The sequence below is a fragment of the Etheostoma spectabile genome, chromosome 18 (genome assembly GCF_008692095.1).
Source record: "Etheostoma spectabile isolate EspeVRDwgs_2016 chromosome 18, UIUC_Espe_1.0, whole genome shotgun sequence".
NCBI lineage: Eukaryota > Metazoa > Chordata > Actinopteri > Perciformes > Percidae > Etheostoma > Etheostoma spectabile.
This window is the reverse complement of record NC_045750.1, coordinates 3670249-3690895: the sequence shown is the minus strand read 5'-3', so window position 1 is coordinate 3690895 and position 20647 is coordinate 3670249. Positions and strand designations below refer to the sequence as shown.

The following is a 20647-nucleotide window of genomic DNA, read 5'->3' as shown; positions in this document are numbered from 1 at the left end:
CCAGAGCAGGGGGAATAAGAGGGGGAAACGCCAGAGCAGGGGGAATGAGAGGGCGAAACGCCAGAGCAGGGGGAATGAGAGGGCGAAACGCCAGAGCAGGGGGGATGAGAGGGGGAAACGCCAGAGCAGGGGGAATGAGAGGGGGAAACATAACAGAAGATATTAGTTTTTAAACCAAAACGTAGCAATGTAAATGTAGCCTGACGAGGAGGCTGCACGTAAGCGGCCAACAACCAACACTGACTGCCCGTGACCTTCGATCCCTCAGGCAGCACTGCATTAAAAACAGACATCATTATGTAAAGGGCATTACCACGTGGGCTCAGGAACACCACTCGGAAAACCATTGTCAGTTAACACAGTTTGTCGTTACATCTACAAGTGAAAGTTAAAACTCTATCGTGCAAAGCGAAAGCCATTCATCAACAACACCCAGAAACGCCGCCGGCTTCTCTGGGCCCGAGCTCATCTGAGATGGCCTGAAAGGGGAAAGTGTGCCGTGGTCTCAAGAGTCGACATTTCGCTTTGTTTTTGGAAATCGTGGTGGTCATGTCCCCCGGGCCAGAGAGGAAAAGGACTACCCAGATTGTTATCAGCGCAAAGTTCAAAAGCCAGCATCTGTGACGGCATGGGGGTGTGTTAGTGCACATGGCATGGGTAACTTGCATATGTGTGAAGACACCATTAATGCTGAAAACTACAAACAGGTTTTGAAGCAACAAATGCTGCCATCCAAGAAACCTCTTTTTCAGGGGCGTTCCTGCTAATTTAGAAGCCACATTTTGCACTTGTTACAACAGTGTGGCTTCATAGTAGAGTGCGGGTACCAGACTGGCCTCCCTGCAGTCCAGACCTGTCTCCCATTGAAAATGTGTGGCGCATTATGAAGCACAAAATACAACAACTGAGGCGCCGGACTGTTGAGCAACTGAAGTCGTACATAAAGCAAGAATGGGAAAGAATCCCTTGTACAAAGCTTCAACAATAAGTGTCCTCAGTTCCCAAACGCTTATTGAGTTTTGGTAAAAGGAAACCGGATGTCACACGGCAGTAACATGCTCCTGTCCCAGCTTTTTTGGAACATGTTGCAGGCATCAAATTCAAAACAAAGTTTATCAGTTTGAACATTCAATATCTTGCCTTTGTAGTGTATTCAATTGAATATAGGTAGAAAAGGATTTGGAAATCATTGTATTCTGGGTTTTTTTTATTTACGTTTGACACAACGTCCCAACTTCATTGGTATTGGGGTTTGTAGAAAACATTTCACATTTAAGATGCCTGAATCAGAGAAATTTTACTTTTATTTTCATAAAAAGAGCCCCAAAACAATTAATCGATTACCAAAATAGTTAGACAACTGAATAGACAACTGATTGATTCATCATTGCAGCTTTTTCTGTGTTTGTGAGACTGACTGATTGTGTGTGTCTGTGTGTGTGTCTGTGTGCGTGACTGTGTCTGTGTGTGTGTGTGTGACTGTGTGTGTGCACGTGTGTGTATGTGTCTGTGTCTGACTGTGTGCCTGTCTGTGTGTGTGTGTGTGTGCGTGCGTGTGTTTGTGACTATGTGTGTTACATTCTCTGATTTTCTGGATAAAAAAAAAACCCAGAGGCTGCAAAGGTTTTTCTTTTCTTCCCAAAACAAAACCCTCCAAAAAAAAACAACAAAAACATTGAAAGAAAGCTAGATAAACTTTGGGAAAAGCCCAGAATGAATTCCCCCCCCCCCCCTTAAATCAAGCCTAAACGGGCCGCACCTTGTTACCACATTCTTACCTTCACACTTGAGGCCCTGTCGGACGAGCCCCCACAGCATCTCCCCGCAGTCGTCGCAGAAGGCCGGCGCCTTGTAGGAGTGAACGTACAGCGCGTGAGGTCGGATCTGGAAGTCCTCAGCTGTGGCCAGAGCTGAAATGATCAAATACAGAGCAGTCAGACAAACAAGCGACAACAAAGGGACGTTTCCCATCCTGCAATTATTTTGAATCTTCTGTTTAGGGCCTCAATTTCTCATCATCAAAGCTACATCATTTTGGATTTCATATGTATTATATCATATTATAACTTGTCTCCTAATAGTTGTACTACAACACTTACTGTTAAAAAATACATTTTTGGGTGTGTTGCAGTTTATAGGGTTATGTAGGTAACTGAGATCTGCACTTTTGAGCAAAATGGAAATTGAAAAATGGAAATGTGTGTGTAAAATTGTGTGTGTAAAACGCTTCATTTTCTGAATTCTGGTGATTTTGTTTGCAACAATTTAGGTGCAAATGTCTTTATTTATGTAAAGAAAGTTATAATATGATTGTTTGGGGGGTTGCACTGGCCAGTTTTGATTGTAAATCACATCTGTGAAGAGCCGCCACTGTTCTATTAACTGAGACTGAAATAAATAGTAAACTGAGCTCTGCAGGGTTCTGCAGCAGCAGGAGCAAGGGGGGGGGGGGGGGGAGGAAGTGGTCGAGGGTTTGAACTTGGTGCGGTTTGGGCTCCGACTTAGTCTTCTTCCTCCGGCGTAACCTATAGCTGCCGCTGCTCTGTGCCTCGGCGTTCAGCTGTTAAGGTGTCAGCTTAGGCTTTTACAACCCAGCCTGTCGACACGACTCAGGAAATGCATAGACAATATTATGGTTAGAGCGAGCAGGGGGACCCGGGGCGACGCCGCAGTGAAGGAAACAAGATCTGAGGCGACCTCGGCGCTCACACTCAGAGGGGATTAACAAGAGATCTGCAGGAGGAGAGGAAGCTCAGACAAAAACAACAAGCTATATAATATAAATATATCACGGGCTTTAACTCTCCTGTTTGGGTCTGACCCCTTTTCAAAAATTAAAATGCTTAAAGAAATTACTAAAAGTGACAAAAGCACCAAAAAAAACTTTAAAAAATAAAGCAACAAAATGCATCGAAAGCCCTGAGAACAGCAGAAAAACCTTTTAAAAAAACGTCAAACAAGGCGAGGTTTACAACAACAAAAACCACGTGAAAAAAACGTGAAAAGCTGTAGATTTTCAATATCCAAGTCAACTTTATTGTCAACTCCGCAATATGTGCCAGACATACAGAGCAACTGAAAATGTGTTTCTCTCCGACCCACGAGGAAATAAGATCACGTACAACAAGTAGAATATAAAAAATAATTATACAAATAATTTATACAAATAAGATAAAGAAAGATATGTAATAGCTACAGATAAGTCCAAAAATAAGTCATATGTATAAATAAGATAAAGAAAGATGTGTAATATATACAAATAAGTCAAAAAATAAGTCATATGTATAAATAAGATAAAGAAAGATAAGTTATATATACAAATGAGATAAAGGATAAGGATAAGTAGTGTATACAAATTTGATGAGGAAAGATAAAAAAGATAAGTAATACATACAATACAGTGATAAATTGTAAAAAGTGCAAATGGAAGGCAAAATCTAACAGTTCAGAAAACTAAAGATGAAGATATTTGAAATGTGCAAAAAGGTTAAAGCAGGGTGTTCTGTATTTTCCAGGGTTTTCCCAGGTTTGTGGAGGACTTGGTTCAACGTATTCAAGAAAATGTTATGTTTGTCAATGTCAATAAAGAAATATGCAGTTTCACAAAATTTTAGATCATTACTATATAAAAAACATATCTGTGTCTAAAATGTTGGAAAAGCTAGAGCAGATACTCAATTAATAACACAAAAACTGCTAAAGATGTCCACTAGGGAACAACTACTGTACATTAGATGCGAAAGAAGTCGTTAGTTTTGACGCTCTCGTTGTTTTTCACACATCAGGCTTGGGTGGTACATGATCTGTTTGGAAACCCACTCCCTGTCTTCCTCTGAGGATGCAGTTTGCTCAGTGGACTGTGATTGGTTTAAAGAAACACCAAAAATCAGAGCACGTTTTTCTCCCATCCCAGAATGGTGTGTGGACTAGCCGGACCCTCCTCCGCAGCGCTGTGGAGGAAGGGCTGGGAAAGCGAGACTAGTTCTAATCTAGATGGCGGGTCAGGAGCTAGAAGCAGGAAGCTGTTTGGAGTGATGCAGAAGATGAAGGTGTACAGGCAAAATCAAATCAACAGATTATTTAAATGGTAAATGAAGTTTCTTACCGGAGAGCACCACCTCGACCAGGTCGCCTTCGTGGATCTCCTCCGCCGCGGTCAGACGCTGCAGGATGTTGTCCGAGTTCAGGTCGTGGCGGAAGAGCAGGATCTTGTCGTACATCCCGAAAATCCACATTCAGGGAACTGAGGAGCAGAGGAAGAAGAGGAGGAGAGAGGGAGGAGGAGGAGAGGAGGAGGAGGAGGAGAGGAGGAGGAGGATGGTGGTCAGCGATTGATGTTGACTCACCTGTGCAACTGATCGAATTTTGATCGCGATTATCTTACTGATAAAAAACAAACAATGTCTACTCTTACTTTTGTCTTGTGTTCTAATGAAACGCAAGGCTAAACTCACATTTTTTAAATATTATTTAGTGGAATTAAAAAAAAAAAAAATATATATATATATATATACTATATATATATAATATAGTATATATAGATATATATATATATTAGCACACACACATCTATAGTATATATACATATATACATATACATATATATATATACATATATATATCACACACACATATAGTTTACATATATACATATATATACACACACACACACACACACACACACACACACCACACACACACCACACACACACACACACACACACACCCCACACACACACACACACACACACACACACACACACACACACACACACACACACACACACACACACACTCCTTTGTTCTGATATGAGACATGAGGTGTGCAAAGGTGACTACATGAGTTATAATCCACAGCTCTTGAGCAAGGCACTGCTGCAACCGTTGACCCCTGTGATGGAATGTCCTGACAGCTTGTCCTCATGACAAGAACAACGTTCCATTGAGAGGGAAGTTTTAATTTCTATGACTCGATCCCTGTTCCCAAAGTTAACCATTACCTCACCTTTTACATATTAGGAAAGAAATTATGTGTACTGAAACACACGGTGTGTGTGTGTGTGTATGTGTGTGTGTGCGTGTGTGTGTATGTGTGTGGTGTGTGTGTGTTGTGTGTGTGTGTGTGTGTGTGGTTTTGTGTGTGTGTGTGTGTGTCTGCTGAATCAGTTTCCACTGTAGAAAACCAACCACCATCAACATTTTCTGATGCGAGCATGTGACAGTAGGCCTCTCTCTCTCTTGCTCTTTTGCTCTCTCGCTTTCTCTAAAAATAATAAAACTTAAAATAAAAACAACATAGCACGGGCTTAAACTTTTGAAATCATTGGTCTGGTCCTTTATAGATGTGTCTTAGTTCTTTTAAATTTTGTTTATATGCCTTTATGTCAATGATTCAACCTTCCTGGGTACTAAGTTGACAGAATTGTAGTCAGAATTGAGGACTCTAAAAAAACTAAACTACAACTCTCCAGTGCTTAAAGCTTTAGTGCGTAACTCTTTGATATTAATGAACGTCCGTTATATTCAAGCCGTCGCCAAATGAGTTGCTACAGAGCTAATTAAGACTCTCAGCTCCACACAGCTTTCTCTGTGTTTCTTAGTATGACTATTTTCTAAAGAGTTCATCATGTTTTTTTAACCCTCTGTGTCCTCCTTGGCTACTAGCAACTGCGTGGAGGAAGAGGTTGGGGCGCGTGCGCGATCACGGAAGGCTTGTATCATGTGCACGCACCCACAGTTTTGTTGTCATAAATTAGAAGACAGAAACTACGCACTATAGCTTAAAAGATACGTCACTGTGGAGATGTTGTTCATATACAATTTGAGAGATCATCCTAAAATGTTCGAGAAAACACTAAATCTCATTAAATTTGTATTAAATTGAACTCATTAAAAAGGTTTACGAGAGCAAAAAATAATAAATAATACAACTTTATTGTCCAGGCAAGGCCGAAAAACCTTCTAGTACTTTAATGCAAATGTACACATTTAGTTCATTATTTAGTTGTGTTGCACTAGGTATAAAAGATCTTATATTTAACTAAACGTCTACAATGGATGATTTTAAACGTGGCCTTAAATCCACCTTTTTAGGAGAGCTTTTGACTGATCTCTTGCCCTTTTCCATATTGTTTTGTTTATTTTTTATTTATAATTTTCATGCTCTCCATGTGTTTTATTTTATCACTTACTTTTTTACCATGTAGCACTTTGAGATTTTCGCAAATATAAAGTGCATTACAAATTAAAATTATTATTATTATTCATTGATGGGCCAAACTTAACGCTGTTGAACCCTAAAGTGTGTATCTGATAAACCCTATCGGTTAAGACTTGGTGCACGGTGTTTGTTGTTCTGGTAAAGTGTGTGTACTGGATCGGTCTCTGCAGACGCCGAGCAGGTGAAGCGGCTTCCTGCCCTGAGCGGCGCTCCGTGTCAGCAGGATGTCAGCAGCCTGCAGGATGCAGGACCATGCAGCGCAACACTGACGGCAGCAAACCCCACCGACAGGTGACGAGGCAGAAACTGCATGGATGACATAAGACGTGCATCTCTCTCTCTCTATGATACAAGCCAGTCACCTACGAATCAAACCCCACACACACACACACACGCACACGCACACGCACACGCACACGCACACGCACGCACGATGCTACACGCCACCGCTGAAACAAATAAGACCGCGACAGAACAGAGAATATAGAGCCTGACCGATATATCGGCCGATAATTTTATATTATATATATATATATATATATATATATATATATATATATATATATATATATATATATATATATATATATATATACAACACACACGTACGTACATGCATACATACATATATATATATTTTTTTAAATATTCATTCATCACCATCATTTATATTGACAAATGATTCTGATAAATATTTAAAAATAGAAAAACGGACTGTCAACCATGTTATGAGTGTCTGTCCACCAGAGGGCGCTCTGCAACGTCCCTGTTGGTAACTCTGATTTTTTTGTTGTTATTGGGTTCTGTTAAAAAGACTTTAAGTTTCAGATCTTAAGTTTGTATTTTTATACATTTTATTTATCAGAACTTTGATATATTTTGAGGTTTCTCTGTTCTGTTGTGCCAATGAAACAAATTATCAATATATTATTTTAGAGAGAACTCATAAATAACTACAAATAACTCATGTTGGGGAAATCTGTTTTGTTACGAGTTTCTGAATTTTTGTTTTTAAATATATATCGGCCAATATATTAGATTTTTAAATAACCAAATAATTGTATCAGCCTTAAAACTCTAACAGAGACACTGATCCTAAAGAAAAAGACGTCATTCTGTCCTGAGTTCTCTCAGCAGTTCAAGACCAACTAACACACCTGTGTGTGAGCACATGAAGCCGCGTATGGATGTAACGTGGGCCATACTGGAGACAGACTGTACAGGACTCAGCTGCTCTATATTTTGATCTATAATAGATCCTTTTATTATATCTACATATTATTACAAGGACATTGCTGCTTTGTTTCACATGCTTACACAAAACCAAACTTTAGATTTGTTTTGCTCGTGTCCCCTTAGGGCAAGGGTCGGGAACCTTTTTGACTCAGAGAGCCATGAAAGCAAAATATTTGGAAATTTATTTCAGGAAGAGCCATGTAATATATTTTAAGACTGAATTCAACTAAATGTGAGTATAATAAGCCTCTGAATGTATTCTTTTAAATCGGGGGAAGGGAACCTTTTTGACTCAGAGAGTTATTTAAAATTAAAAAAAAAACTAAACTAGTGGAATTATAGTCACCGAGTCCGCAGGCGGAGTTGCTGCTGGCTAGCTCGCACCCTGCTCAGCAGCTCTGGCTCCCGCAGGGTATGTTGCGTGGCGTGGCGTCAAAGTGCCGCTTTACATTCGACCGTTTCATCGATACAATTTTGTCGTTGCAAATTAGACACGCCGCAGAACCTGCTCTCACCACAAAGGCGAATTCTGCGGTCCATTCGTCCTGAAATGTACGATACTCCTCATCTTTTTTCTTTTCGCTATCTTCTTTGCGGAAGGGTTAGATCTGAGCCAATGACTGAGCAGACTGATTCAAAAGGGGGCGTTTACCTGTTTACCCAGCCATGCCCAACGTAGGCTATTATCATCCAATTATAATGGACAATTGCTCCTGCAGCCAACTGTAGCCCTGAACAGGACATGAGCAGTGGAAAATTGATGGATGGATTAAAAAGTAAGAATATATTATCTTTTTTTCTGCGAGCCAGATGAAATTCTCAAAAGAGCCACACCTGGCTCACGAGCCGTACGTTCCCGACCCCTGCCTTAGGGGCTCCGTTTATATATCCTATGTACGACACACTCAAAATAAGCGGTTTGGTTGCGTAAGTATCCACAAACACTTGTGTGTCTGTCCTCTCATTCTGCAGCAGCAGCAAAAAAAAACAAAAAAACAATCCTCCATGAGGAGCGGGTGAGGGCTCAAACATGGCATTCGGGCAACGTCCAATCGCATCAGAGCAAGTCGTCAGCTGTGCAGCTCGTTCTCTGAGGTGAGCAGAGAAACACAGCAAGAGGTCTGTTAATGGACAACAGTGTGTGTTTAATACACAGTGATCCTCTCTTTATAGTTAATCCTCCATTAACCCGGCTTAACGCACACACACGCACACAGACCACACACACACAGACACACACGCACAGACACACACGCACAGACACACACGCACAGACACACACACACAGACACACACACACATTTACACACACACACAAAAACCTTCAGGCCTTGCCGTGACCTTTGACCCAGTAGGAGCAGAGTAGAGGTCTCTTACTTTAGGGCTTGTTCATGGAGACCGATAATCCTGGTTCCACAAGGAGCACAGCACCCTCAACATCCGGTCCACAAACGCACACAGAAACCACATACTGGAACTGCTTCCTGAAGTGGATGTTTAAACATGATTTATTCTTCTTAGTTCATGTGCACATTTCTCGAATATCTTTTAAATGAGACTGCAGCTACGCTAGCCAGGGGAAGAAATACACTCGAGTCTTATGATTCTCTCTTGAAAGAATATTGCTCGATGCAGAAAAGTAAATCATCGGAAATTTAAGTAGATCAGAAATTATCAGAGCAAGAGAGACAACATACAGCCAACCATAAGACGCCATCCTTTCTACAAACCTTTTTCACTTTTCCACTCATGTCGACGGTTTTGTATTGTTTATTATTACTGCTCTAATGCTGTTCATTTGTTTTGTTGCCATCTGTTATTTTACACTGAGACGGAAAGGGGCAAGGAGGAGGGTGGGGGCGTGGCCTTTGCCAACTGCCACGCTTTGCTTTTCTGCAAGCCATCATGTCTCTCTTTCTCTCATGGGTGGGCCAAATTCTCTTGGCGGGCAAAACAGAGAAAGGGGAGGTAACCTTTCCCCCTATGACATCATAAGGGGAGATTTCAGATCGGTCCGTCTGAGCTTTCATTTTCTCAAAAGGCAGAGCAGGATACTCAGGGCTCGGTTTACACCTATCACCATTTCTAGCCACGGGGGACCATAGGCAGGCTGGGGGAACTCATGTTAAAAAACCTTAGTTAGGTTAGTGCAGTGATTCCCAAAGTGGGGGTCGGGACCCACAGGGGGGTCGCGAGCCAGAGAGGGGGGGGTCGCAAGTTGATTTCCAAAAATAAAACATATGTTAGCCATGATTTTAACACAAGATAAAACTAGTGGCAAAATGTAAAATAAAACCAAGCCTATAAATAAAAAGGGAACAGCTCTTTTGATTTTCTTTGACCACTCTGACCCCTGAGGTCATTGCAACATTAATTTTGTGTTGTCAATATGCTCGTGTTTGGTTACGTCTATAGTGCGTGCACGGTTGCGCGAAATGTTTGTATACGTTTATAGTGTGGAGGTCACAAGTCACTTGCACCGTTACTTTGGGGGTCGTGGGCTGAAAGTTTTGGGAACCCCTGGGTTAGTGGGCAGAAACACAGAAGGGAGGGGACAGGATGAGGAGGAGGGAGGGGCGAGCTAACCTCGTTTTGTTTGAAAATACTTTTAAAGTCAACATAAGTGCCGTCACCCAACATCTCTTAGAGCACCTTTAACATTTGACATTTTCATCGCTTTTTCAATATTTTTTTAGTTTTCACTAACACCAGCTTACTACCACTAGTTTCACACTACTTTTTGGAATTCATGGTCAATAAACGTCATTTATATGGAATTAGAATTATTAGTAAAATTATTATTTGAGTTAAAAAAGCAGAAATTCTGTATTATTTTGACTACTAGTTAAGATCAGAGGAACGTATGTTGAGTGGATGAGTTTAGCCAGGATGCTGATTTGAAATCATTTTAATTTCTACACAAAATTCATTGAATGTGATTAATTGTATTTTCCAAGCGCGTTGTATGGAATGCATCAGTTTTTGTGGTAATTTGGTTAAAAACAAACCCATATTTCTGATATAGACATTTTGAAAAAGGGTCAAATTTGACCCGAGGACAACGGGAGGGTTAATGCAGAAGGACAAACAGGAGCTTATCGTCTCATATCTCACACATCTGACAGCAGTTTACAACTAATATCTGAACCGGCAGCAACAGACAAAAACAGCTGTTGGCTTCCGCTGCAGAACGCTAAGAGCCTCTCAGCTGCTATAAAACTCTTGAACCCTTTTAAATGTGCGCGTACAGTCAGCCAGGAGGGACGAGGTTAAAAGGACCTGATGGGAAATATGAACAAGGTAAACAGCAGCGTGCGTCGGCTGCGTCCGCTCGCTCTCTGTCACCTCGCTCAGGAAACAACAGGAAGCTGCGGCGAGTGGGTCAGGGTTGTCAGAGTGAGGAGAGTGTGTGGGAGTTTCATTCATCCACTCGTCCTAAAAAATAAATAATAATAAAAGGAATACAAATCTGTGCTGGAAGCTACAAATAAGGGTCCAACGGCACACAAAACTCCCGGTTCGGATCACGGTTTTGAGTCACGTATCGGATACATTTATAGATCAGTACAAAAAAAGTGGAAAATTACATTATTTATTAAAAATGGTGGCCAGGTTGGTTCAGTGGGTAGAGCAGGCGCACACGTACTGAGAGGTTTACGCCTCGACGCAAAGGTCTAGGATTTGAATCCGATCTGTGGTAATTTACTGCATGTCATCCCCTTTCCAAAACACTATCTTTAAAAACGTAACAAGAATAACCCTTGAACCCAAGATTTCAGATCGACCCGTCTGAGCTTTCATTTTCTCAAAAGGCAGAGCAGGATACCCAGGGCTCGGTTTACACCTAACACCATTTCTAGACACTGGGGGACCATAGGCAAGCTGGGTGAACTCATATTAATGTTAAAAAAGTGACATTTTCGTGGCATGGGACCTTTAATCTAGCTACTAGCTAACGGTAATGTTAGGCTAACATCAATGTTACCTGTTACCACGTGAACCGTTAGTGTTACCTAGGGACATGCAGCGATGCTTCCAGAGCCTCTAATGTCAGTTTCGTAGCATCAAAGAGCGGAGCAGGCATTTAAGTGGCACCGTTGCTATTCCATTACCGGTCGTTTAGGCCCCGGAGAGAGAGAGAGAGAGAGAGAGAGAGAGAGAGAGAGAGAGAGAGAGGAGAGAGAGAGGAGAGAGAGAGAGAGAGGGGGAGAGATGATGAGAAGAGAGAGGAAGATTTATCAGCCACAGCAAGTAACGCAAAGTGAATGGTATTTCACACTATTATTATAGCTAAACTTTGCAATTGATCTGCGGTTCACATGCATTCCGAACAGTGAGTGTTGATCCGTACGATCAACTGTGGTCGATATGATATCGATATCGTGATATGAGACTTAATATCGTCTTAGATTTTGGATATCATAGTAAGTGTCTTTCCCTGGTTTTAAAGGCTGCATTACGGTAAAGTGATCTCCAAATCCCCCAGCCCTCCTAGACACAAATGAAAAGCACCTGAATCTCCACCTGTTTTTCACCAATAAATAAAAGTGAGTACTTTACGGTCATTGGTTTTTCTAGGTGTTTAGCAGCCCAGCGCGCGGTGTGTAGCAGCCCAGCGCGCGGTGTGTAGCAGCCCAGCGCGCGGTGTGTAGCAGCCCAGCGTTGTTGCACCAATCGCTGTGATGATATAACAACAAAAAAAATGATATGTTGTGCAGCCCTATCTCAAAAGGTAAAACTTAAAATTTACAGTAAAAACAAAAGCATTTGTGTAGTGGTGAATTATTGGTCTTTTATTTGTTTGATAAGATGTCTCTTTGTCTACAGTTCCATCGGCTTCGGTCTTTTGTTCTATCACGTTTGCAGCGCTCAGTTTTCTCAATTGTGCTTTCAAAGTCTTTTTTTCAGCAGTTATTCAGAAGGAAAATCTGCAGAATTTAACACAGTTTCCTTTTTTTTTTTTGCTTGAGGAGAAGATGTATGCTTGCATGCATGCTTGGTGATCTTTTAATTTGCTTAAAATCTGTGGAAGACTCTGCAGCCACAGACAGCGTGCGGCCCTGCTCATCCCGGTGCTGAGACCTTAAAGATGTGGCTGGAGCCCCGTTAACACACCTGCTGACCCCGTTAAATAACATCACCCGTCCTGACATCATGGATGCAAATGAGCGCCAGATATCCGGGTTAGATTCGGCCCGTCGGACGGAGCAAAGTAAATGTTAAACTGGGATTGATTTCCTGTTTCTCATCAGATAACATCAGTGAGCCGGAAACGTAGCCCACTTCCTGGTTCTTGTCAGATCAACAGGTGGAGTACCGGAGCAGAGGAAGGGGGTCATTCATATTTTAAAATGTAAGGGTTGGATGTCACGTCACACATTTTAAAAAGTGACTGTTGCTGTGGTTTTAGTCTTGCTTTGCCAGACCCTCCACAAAAGCACGCTAGAAGAAGGTCTGGATAGTCCAAATAGCATTCGGAAACGGAAGGAAGACGTGCTCTGGTTTAGTGGCATTTCTTTAAACCAATCAGAATCATCTTCAATGTTGCTAAGCACCAGAGAGAAGCATCGGCGCCGCTGCCAAACAGTCTCGGGAAAAAACTTGTTTTGGTGGAAGATGTGTACGTTCAAAGGTTGTTTTAGTCGTGCAACAGAGAAACCTCCGATTGGACAGATAGTCTAGCTAGCTGTCTGGATTTACCCTGCAGAGACCTGAGGACCAGGTAACCATAGTCCTCAGATTGGACAGATAGTCTGGCTAGCTGTCTGGATTTACCCTGCAGAGACCTGAGGACCAGGTAACCATAGTCCTCAGATTGGACAGATAGTCTGGCTAGCTGTCTGGATTTACCCTGCAGAGACCTGAGGACCAGGTACCCATAGTCCTCAGATTGGACAGATAGTCTGGCTAGCTGTCTGGATTTACCCTGCAGAGATCTGAGGACCAGGTAACCATAGTCCTCAGATTGGACAGATAGTCTGGCTAGCTGTCTGGATTTACCCTGCAGAGACCTGAGGACCAGGTAACCATAGTCCTCAGAAATCCACCGGGGGTCAGAACGCCAACACAAAAGGAAGAGGAAGGGGACGGACATCCGGTGGAAATACCGGCGGGAATCCCGGAAGTGGGAGGTCGTGGGTATAGACGATTGTGATTGGACAGAATTGTTTTTCATGATGAACACACTTTAGACACTGTGCAGTGCATAAATCTACGGAGGAAACTTAGTTTTAGCTAATTCTGTTTATTCAAGCAGGGCTGCAACTAACCATTATTTCAGAATCAGTTCAGTTCAACGTCAGTGTGGATTAAAAGCATTGAATTTCTGTTTCTAGAAATGAAAAAAAAACCTCTTTAGTGGTTGTTTAAGTAACTGCTGCTTGAGACTTGTTGAGAAAATTGCGATCCTGGAGATTTGAGAGCACGTGTCAAACTCAAGGCCCGCGGGCCAAATCTGGCCCATCACAGATTTTGGCACTTTTGGTATTTTTGGCACTTATTTTAATATTTTTTTCCACTTTTCTCAACATTTTTGATGCATTTGTTGACGCTTTACGCTTTTATTGTGACGTTTTTTACCCTTATTTCAACGTTTTTGGTGCTTTTTTGTTTACGACTTTTGAGGAGCTTTATGGGGCTGTAAGTGAGAAAACTAGATGACACCTGCAATAATACAGTCCACATAACTGAATTTGTCTCTTAAATAAAAGCATAAAATAAACCATACATGTCTGGCCCTTGACGTGATTCTCATTTTCCAGTCTGGCCCTTAGTGAAATGGGGTCTGACATCGCTGGTTTAGAGGGATGACAGCAGGACTCAGAAATTAAGAAGTGATTTTATAACACCATTTAGCTTCAGACAGCAGCTGTGTGACATTCAGGATCAACTGGTGCTTTTGAGGATTGTCTAATGAGTTTGAAAGGTTAATCCCGGATTTTAAAAAGGTCCCATGGCATGAAATTTTCACTTTGAGGTTTTTTAACATAAATATGCGTTCCCCCAGCCTGCTTATGGTCCCCTAGTGGCTAGAAATGGTGATAGGTGTAAACCGGGCCCTCGTCTCATCAACAACTTTTTGTAATGAAGTTGAAATTATGTAGTTGAAGTTAATCAATTAATTCCCATAAAAACTTAAATCAAAAAAAGTTATGGACTCAAACATTTAAATTTATTATCTACCACATTTTTAAACTAAACGTCTGTTGTGTGTGCACGGTAAAGGGGTGTCACACACCACACACACACACACACACACACACACACACACACACACACACACAACACACACACACACACACACACACCACACACACACACACACACACACACACACACACACACACACACACACACACACACACACACACACACACGAAAAAGAAAATTGCAGTGATGATGTCATTTTGTAGGCCAAACAAACTGGAATCCGGTTCCAGCAAAAACCTCCTACAGGAGGTTCCTGCTTTAGGTTTAAGTTTGATTTTTTCCTTCTTTATTTTTAACTCTTTATAATTCTAGTGCACTACATTTCAGAGGGAAATATTATAATTTTTTACTTCCCTACATTTAATCAACATCATTTGTTGAGTTGCTTTACAGATGAGGATGTTAAAAAAAAATGATTATAAAGTTCATAAAAGCCAAACATAGTCAAAGATGAAACCAGTGGTTCTGAGTCTTCTGGATCGGTTGTAGGGGAACTGAAATTAGTCACTGCATCGATGCCTCACGATGCGGCTCTAGACGACTCTGCACTGATGCAGTGAAATAATCAATTATGGGATCGATCAACAGGATTATTGTAGTTTCTTTGGAAGTCCGCAACTAGGCAGAGGTGGAGAGAAAAAAACAAAACTGGGGAAATCACTGATCCTGCTTTTGATTTCAATAGTCGTCAGCTCATTTTAATTGAATTGTGACAGCCCTTACCAGGGAGATATCATGCACAGTGGGAACAGTGAGCAGCACGGAGAGACTGACTGACCACCCGGCTGCTTCTCCAACACAACAACACAGCTGTGAAACAGGAAGTGAAGTGAGCGCGTTGACACAGCAACACCGACCACAAAGTGATATTCCCTTTGCAAAGACTTCTCCTCAGCCAGAGACAAGAGACTGCCAGTGAAAGTATGTCGCAACAAAGCTGCACGCAAGAAATCTGAATAGTCTCTGACTGGATGAACAGTCCCAAAAATCAATCAATCAATCAATCAATCTATCAATCAATCAATCAATCACTGAAACATTGGAAAAGTAACAGTTGAAGTCAACAAAAGAAGGTCAAATGAGTGCATCGTTGGGTTTCCCCTCTGTTGTCATGCTCTGCAAAACAGTGTGTGTGTGTGTGTGTGGGGTGTGTGTGTGTGGGGTGTGTGTGTGTGTGTGTGTGTGTGTGTGTGTGTGTGTGTGGTGTGTGTGTTAATGTATTTAGCACACAGGTGGTTTGTCAGTGCGAGCAGTAAAAACCAGGAGATGGCGAGAGATAAAGTGGAGCTGGGAGTGGAGAGCGGATGCCTGAAGTCGAACACGGGGAGAACAAAGTTACACCGAGTTAACAAGAGTTAAAGAGTGATTAGTCTTTTCCAGGACCGTCAGTGTGAATAGGAACCAAGCAGATTATGAAATAGTGATGTTTTCTACATAAGAGCATTGAGGTTTTTAGATGAAAAAAAAAGCAATATGGATTTATTTTTTTATAATTCTGACATCTTTTCCCCAAGATGCATATTGGTCTTTTCTATGAAAACACATCGTCATTTACAAATAAAAACAACTAATTTGGGATGTGTTCTGGTAGTTATAAGTATAATATGTAGTAAGTATATGTTGCCCTCTGTTTTTAAACTCACAGCGTTCAAAGCTGACCCCCCAGCGAAGGAAGAAAGGGAGCGCCGAACAAAGCCATGAATCAGGAGGACAAAACATTATTAAGGCCCAAGCACTGAAGTGCAAGGAACCTACTGTTTTTGTAGGGATTATTATTATTATTATTATTATATTATTATTATTATTATTATTCCGTACCTCTCCCGTCTCTCTCATTTTTGAGGGTCTTAACATGTGGGAAAACTCACAATAACTTGTAACAATAACACACGTCAGACCTATGAAAAATCACAAAATTCTGTAGTGATTGGTCTTGGCGTTACCTTGGGGCTCCATAGCGCCCCCTAAGTACATCCTAACTTGAAAAAAAGTAATTTATCATACTAACTTTTGAGGGAACATGCGTATCATCTGGAACTCTATCAAGCTATTTTTAGATGAAAAAAAAAAAAAAAAATCACAAAAACTTAAACATTTACGATATGGCGAATTTGGTGCGAAATCTCTCGTTTTGTGAAGACTTGTTTGAGGACTTTAGGATCCACGAAAACTTTTAAAATCTTGCACCCCGTGTGCCACATTGCCGGATTCTTTAGTGAAAATGCAGAGCTTCATGCTGTCTGTTCCTGTGTGTGAGACGGTTAAACTTGTTTGTTGGTATGAGACCGAGAGGGGCGTGACAAAGCGGCGGTACCTGGGAATAAGAACGAGCTACACAGCCTGCACACTGCCAGCTAACAACAGCGATGTTGACGCCCATAAACATCCGACACACAGACAAACAGGAAGAAAGTAGAAGAGAGAAGAGAGCTGTATCTCAAGGCTAAAAGAAAACTATCTCATAATCAGGAAAACTTTATCTTGTATTGATTAGATAATGATAGCAATGGCCGGGTTAGCTCAGTTGGTAGAGCAGGCGCACACATATAGAGGTTTACTCCTCGACTCGCGGGTTCAACTCCGACCTGCGGCCCTTTGCTGCATGTCCTTCCCCCTCTCTCTCCCCTTTCATGGCTTGAGCTGTCCTGTGGAATCAAAGGCCTAAAATGCTCCCAAAAAAATCTTTAAAAAATAAAAAAAAGATAAGGGTGGCATAATTTGGAGAATTGTTATTATAATCACCAGAATATGTTTTTCTTTCCCCTCCGTTTTGGGCAAAATAATGAAACATTTGGTGGATTTTTTTGTGGCCCAGAAAAGAAAAGCCCGTAGCACACATAAGCAAATCACCCCGTACAATCAGAGATCAGACGCCAAAACAAACGTACCTTCTGATCCACGATGGAGCAGACGAGCTCCCGGACAGCCGACAGCGAGTGGTCTCCGGGGTCGAGGGTGACCGTCTCCCGGGTCAGTCCGATCTGGAGCAGGAAGGAGACGCCATGGATGGAGCCCCGGGAGCCAGTGGGGCTGGCGGCCGCCCGGCTGCCATTGGACAGCCGGCTGCAGAGGGTGGCTGGCGGGCTCGGGGACGGCGACGGGGTGGGCGGGACAGCGGGCGCGGGATGGGCGGGGAAAGACTGCGGCGAGGCCGGCGGCGGCGGCGGCCTGTTGTCGGCAGACATTGGCTCTGCTATCTGAGACGTCGTCCAGACAGAAAGGCGTCGCAGGCGGACGACATCCAAAAAAACGGGTTCGACTGCTCGGGGTTTGTACGTCAGCCGAGCGTTTTTCGTCCCCGATTTTCATTCACATTTCCTACTAAACTCCTGCAAGTAAAGGTTTCCTCTCACTGACGGGCATCTTCGACGTAGAGAAACTATGACGTAAAAGCTCTGGATGCTGCAGAGTTTAACTTTGAAAAAAAGAGTTTCATAAGAACTGAATCCTCAGGCTTCCTGCCGGGTGTGACTGGCAGCATCTGTTAGGAATAAAAAGACAGCAGGTTACAGATTTATCCCCAAAAGTGTATCTCTCTTTATCTATGAAAGAGGTTCAGTTGGAATAGAAATGTTGTAATTATTCAAAATGTTAAAGCTGTCACTTTCCTTTCATATAAATAGTATTGCTGCTGCTGTATCAGTAATGTGGACATAATGTCTAAGTGGGGAAAAGGCAAATAGTAAAACTAGAACCGCTTGGTAAGTTCAGAAAAGTTCATAACTTTACTGTAATAAGTAAGGGTCACAGTTGTTATTGGTATTTGAGGTCACATTGTCTGGCACAAACCTAATTGGAAAGGTTTATATACATATATATATATACATATACATATATATATATATATATATATATATATATCTTTCTTAACCCCTCTACAGTCAAAACAGACAGGAACCTAGACCATTCAGCCAGATATTTACTCTAAAATCACCTCTCCTACATCCTTCGTATCCTAAAAATAAAATAATTAGTTAAATAACACAGATGATTGACATTAATTCGACTTTGTAACCCTGTGACCTTTTATACCTCTCTAAACTACTTTAGTTAATGTGTAAAAACAAAAACAAAAAAATGCCATTTTGAAATAAACCAACACTAGTTTGTTTGATATTTTGAGTGCACAGTTACAAAAAAAACGCAATTTATGCAAATAAAAGTAAAGATCAGATCTCTTATCAAAACAATCCTACACCAATTTGATATTTTATGGATTTGACGAAACAAAAACATGCTTTAACGTCAGTCCCATAGACTGTTTATGTATTATCAATATATATATATATATTTTCAGTATATATACAGTCTGTGGTTAGTCCAGTAGAAGTCATGGTTAGTCACTTGATTTTTCCAGTGAACAGAACAAATCAACAACAAAAACACAGTAACTTGATTCTATTTTCCACATCTGTAGCTTATCCGTCTGATCCAACCTGCATATTAAAATACCGGAGACTATCTGTATAACGTGTATAACACAGAGCAACAGGCTTGTTTTACGGTATTCACACACATGGAAAGATAACTTGAAGGCATTACCTCTGACAACAGGGCGGGTTTTTCGCTTCCAGCGGCTACGAGCCGAGGAGAAAAATAACCGTTTGTTTTAAACTCCCATCCAACGGCGAGCTCGAGCCGCTCAACGGCTGAGTCTACAACGGCTACAACAGTTCAATACGCCGTACTCGGTCCACAGGGTCTGGCAGGGAGAAGTAACTCCGTTACCGTGCAAGTAAACCGTTTCTCCTTGTGTAGTTTCTCGCCAAACTTTCCCCAATACGCCCAGAGGACCAACCGAACCGCTCCAGCTTCACACGGATCTGATTATCGCAGGCGGCGACAAACACAAACTATCGCTCACACACCGAGGAGGAGGCGGAGCGAAGTTGCGATTCCTACGCCTGCGACGGCATGACCCGCCCCACTCAGCCTCTGATTGGATAATATTCGTTGCCTTCGTTGGTTGGATTGGTTTAGGGAGTTTTGCTGCATTCACGTGCTCCTCAGACGGTTGCATTTCCCGAGTTGCGATGTCGTTTTTGCGACTTCGTTGTGTTTAAGAGTTTAAAAGTCGTAATGTGCGAAACAACGAGGACGATACAAAGAAAATGTATTGTATTGTAATTAAACAACAGCAGTTACCAGTATTTATTTCTTTTTTAGTCTCCAACAGCAAAAATAATAAGTTAACTAACGCTAAACTAGAATAAAAAATGAAATTTAAAAAACGTGTATATGAAATGAGTGTCACACAATAAAAAATACATTTAATAGTGTTTAAAAAAAATCTTACCTCAAGATTAAATCTTCACTTTTATGCTCAAATGTTATTTTCAGCTAACGTTAGCCATCATTAGGTTATGTCTGAGCCACAGCTAATGCTAGCTAACACCCATAGACTATTAACGGTCTATGCTAACACCAATATACTGTATTTATTTATATTAAGTCTATGTAACCATAACTGTATTTTTAATTACGTCTATGCTAACACCCTATCTGTTTTATATTACGTCTATGCTAACACCAAAACGTATTTATTTATATTAACGGTCTATGCTAACACCCATATACTGTATTTATTTATATTAACGGTCTATGCTAACACCCATATACTGTATTTATTTATATTAACTGTCTATGCTAACACCAATATACTGTATTTATTTATATTAACGGTCTATGCTAACACCCATATACTGTATTTATTTATATTAACGGTCATTAAGCCCCTTGAGGGTTTTTCGGCGATTGTCCATCATATATCTTTTTGTGAAACATATCATATTGTTTTAATGTTTCTGTTGTGAAGATAAAATAAATCAAATCAAATATTAACGGTCTATGCTAACACCAAGCTAGCTGTGTTAGCTAACACCTTTCCAGAAACTTCTCAATTTTCTGAACTGTTTTTATTGACAAAAACATGTTTATATTTGCCTCATATTATACAAAACATGGAGATTATTTCGGCTACCT

At 41.3% G+C, this 20647-nt stretch overlaps 1 protein-coding gene across 1 annotated transcript in view; it reads right to left on the bottom strand.

Moving 5' to 3' along the window:
* LOC116706785 (serine/threonine-protein kinase D3) overlaps positions 1-20647 on the bottom strand; it is a 42313-nt gene that overhangs the window by 21205 nt on the left and 461 nt on the right. Inside the window, 4 exon segments of the mRNA XM_032543802.1 lie at positions 1779-1910; positions 4106-4228; positions 4231-4243; positions 17554-18146. Of these exon segments, the coding sequence (XP_032399693.1) occupies positions 1779-1910; positions 4106-4228; positions 4231-4243; positions 17554-17850 (565 nt within the window). The 5' untranslated portion in view covers positions 17851-18146.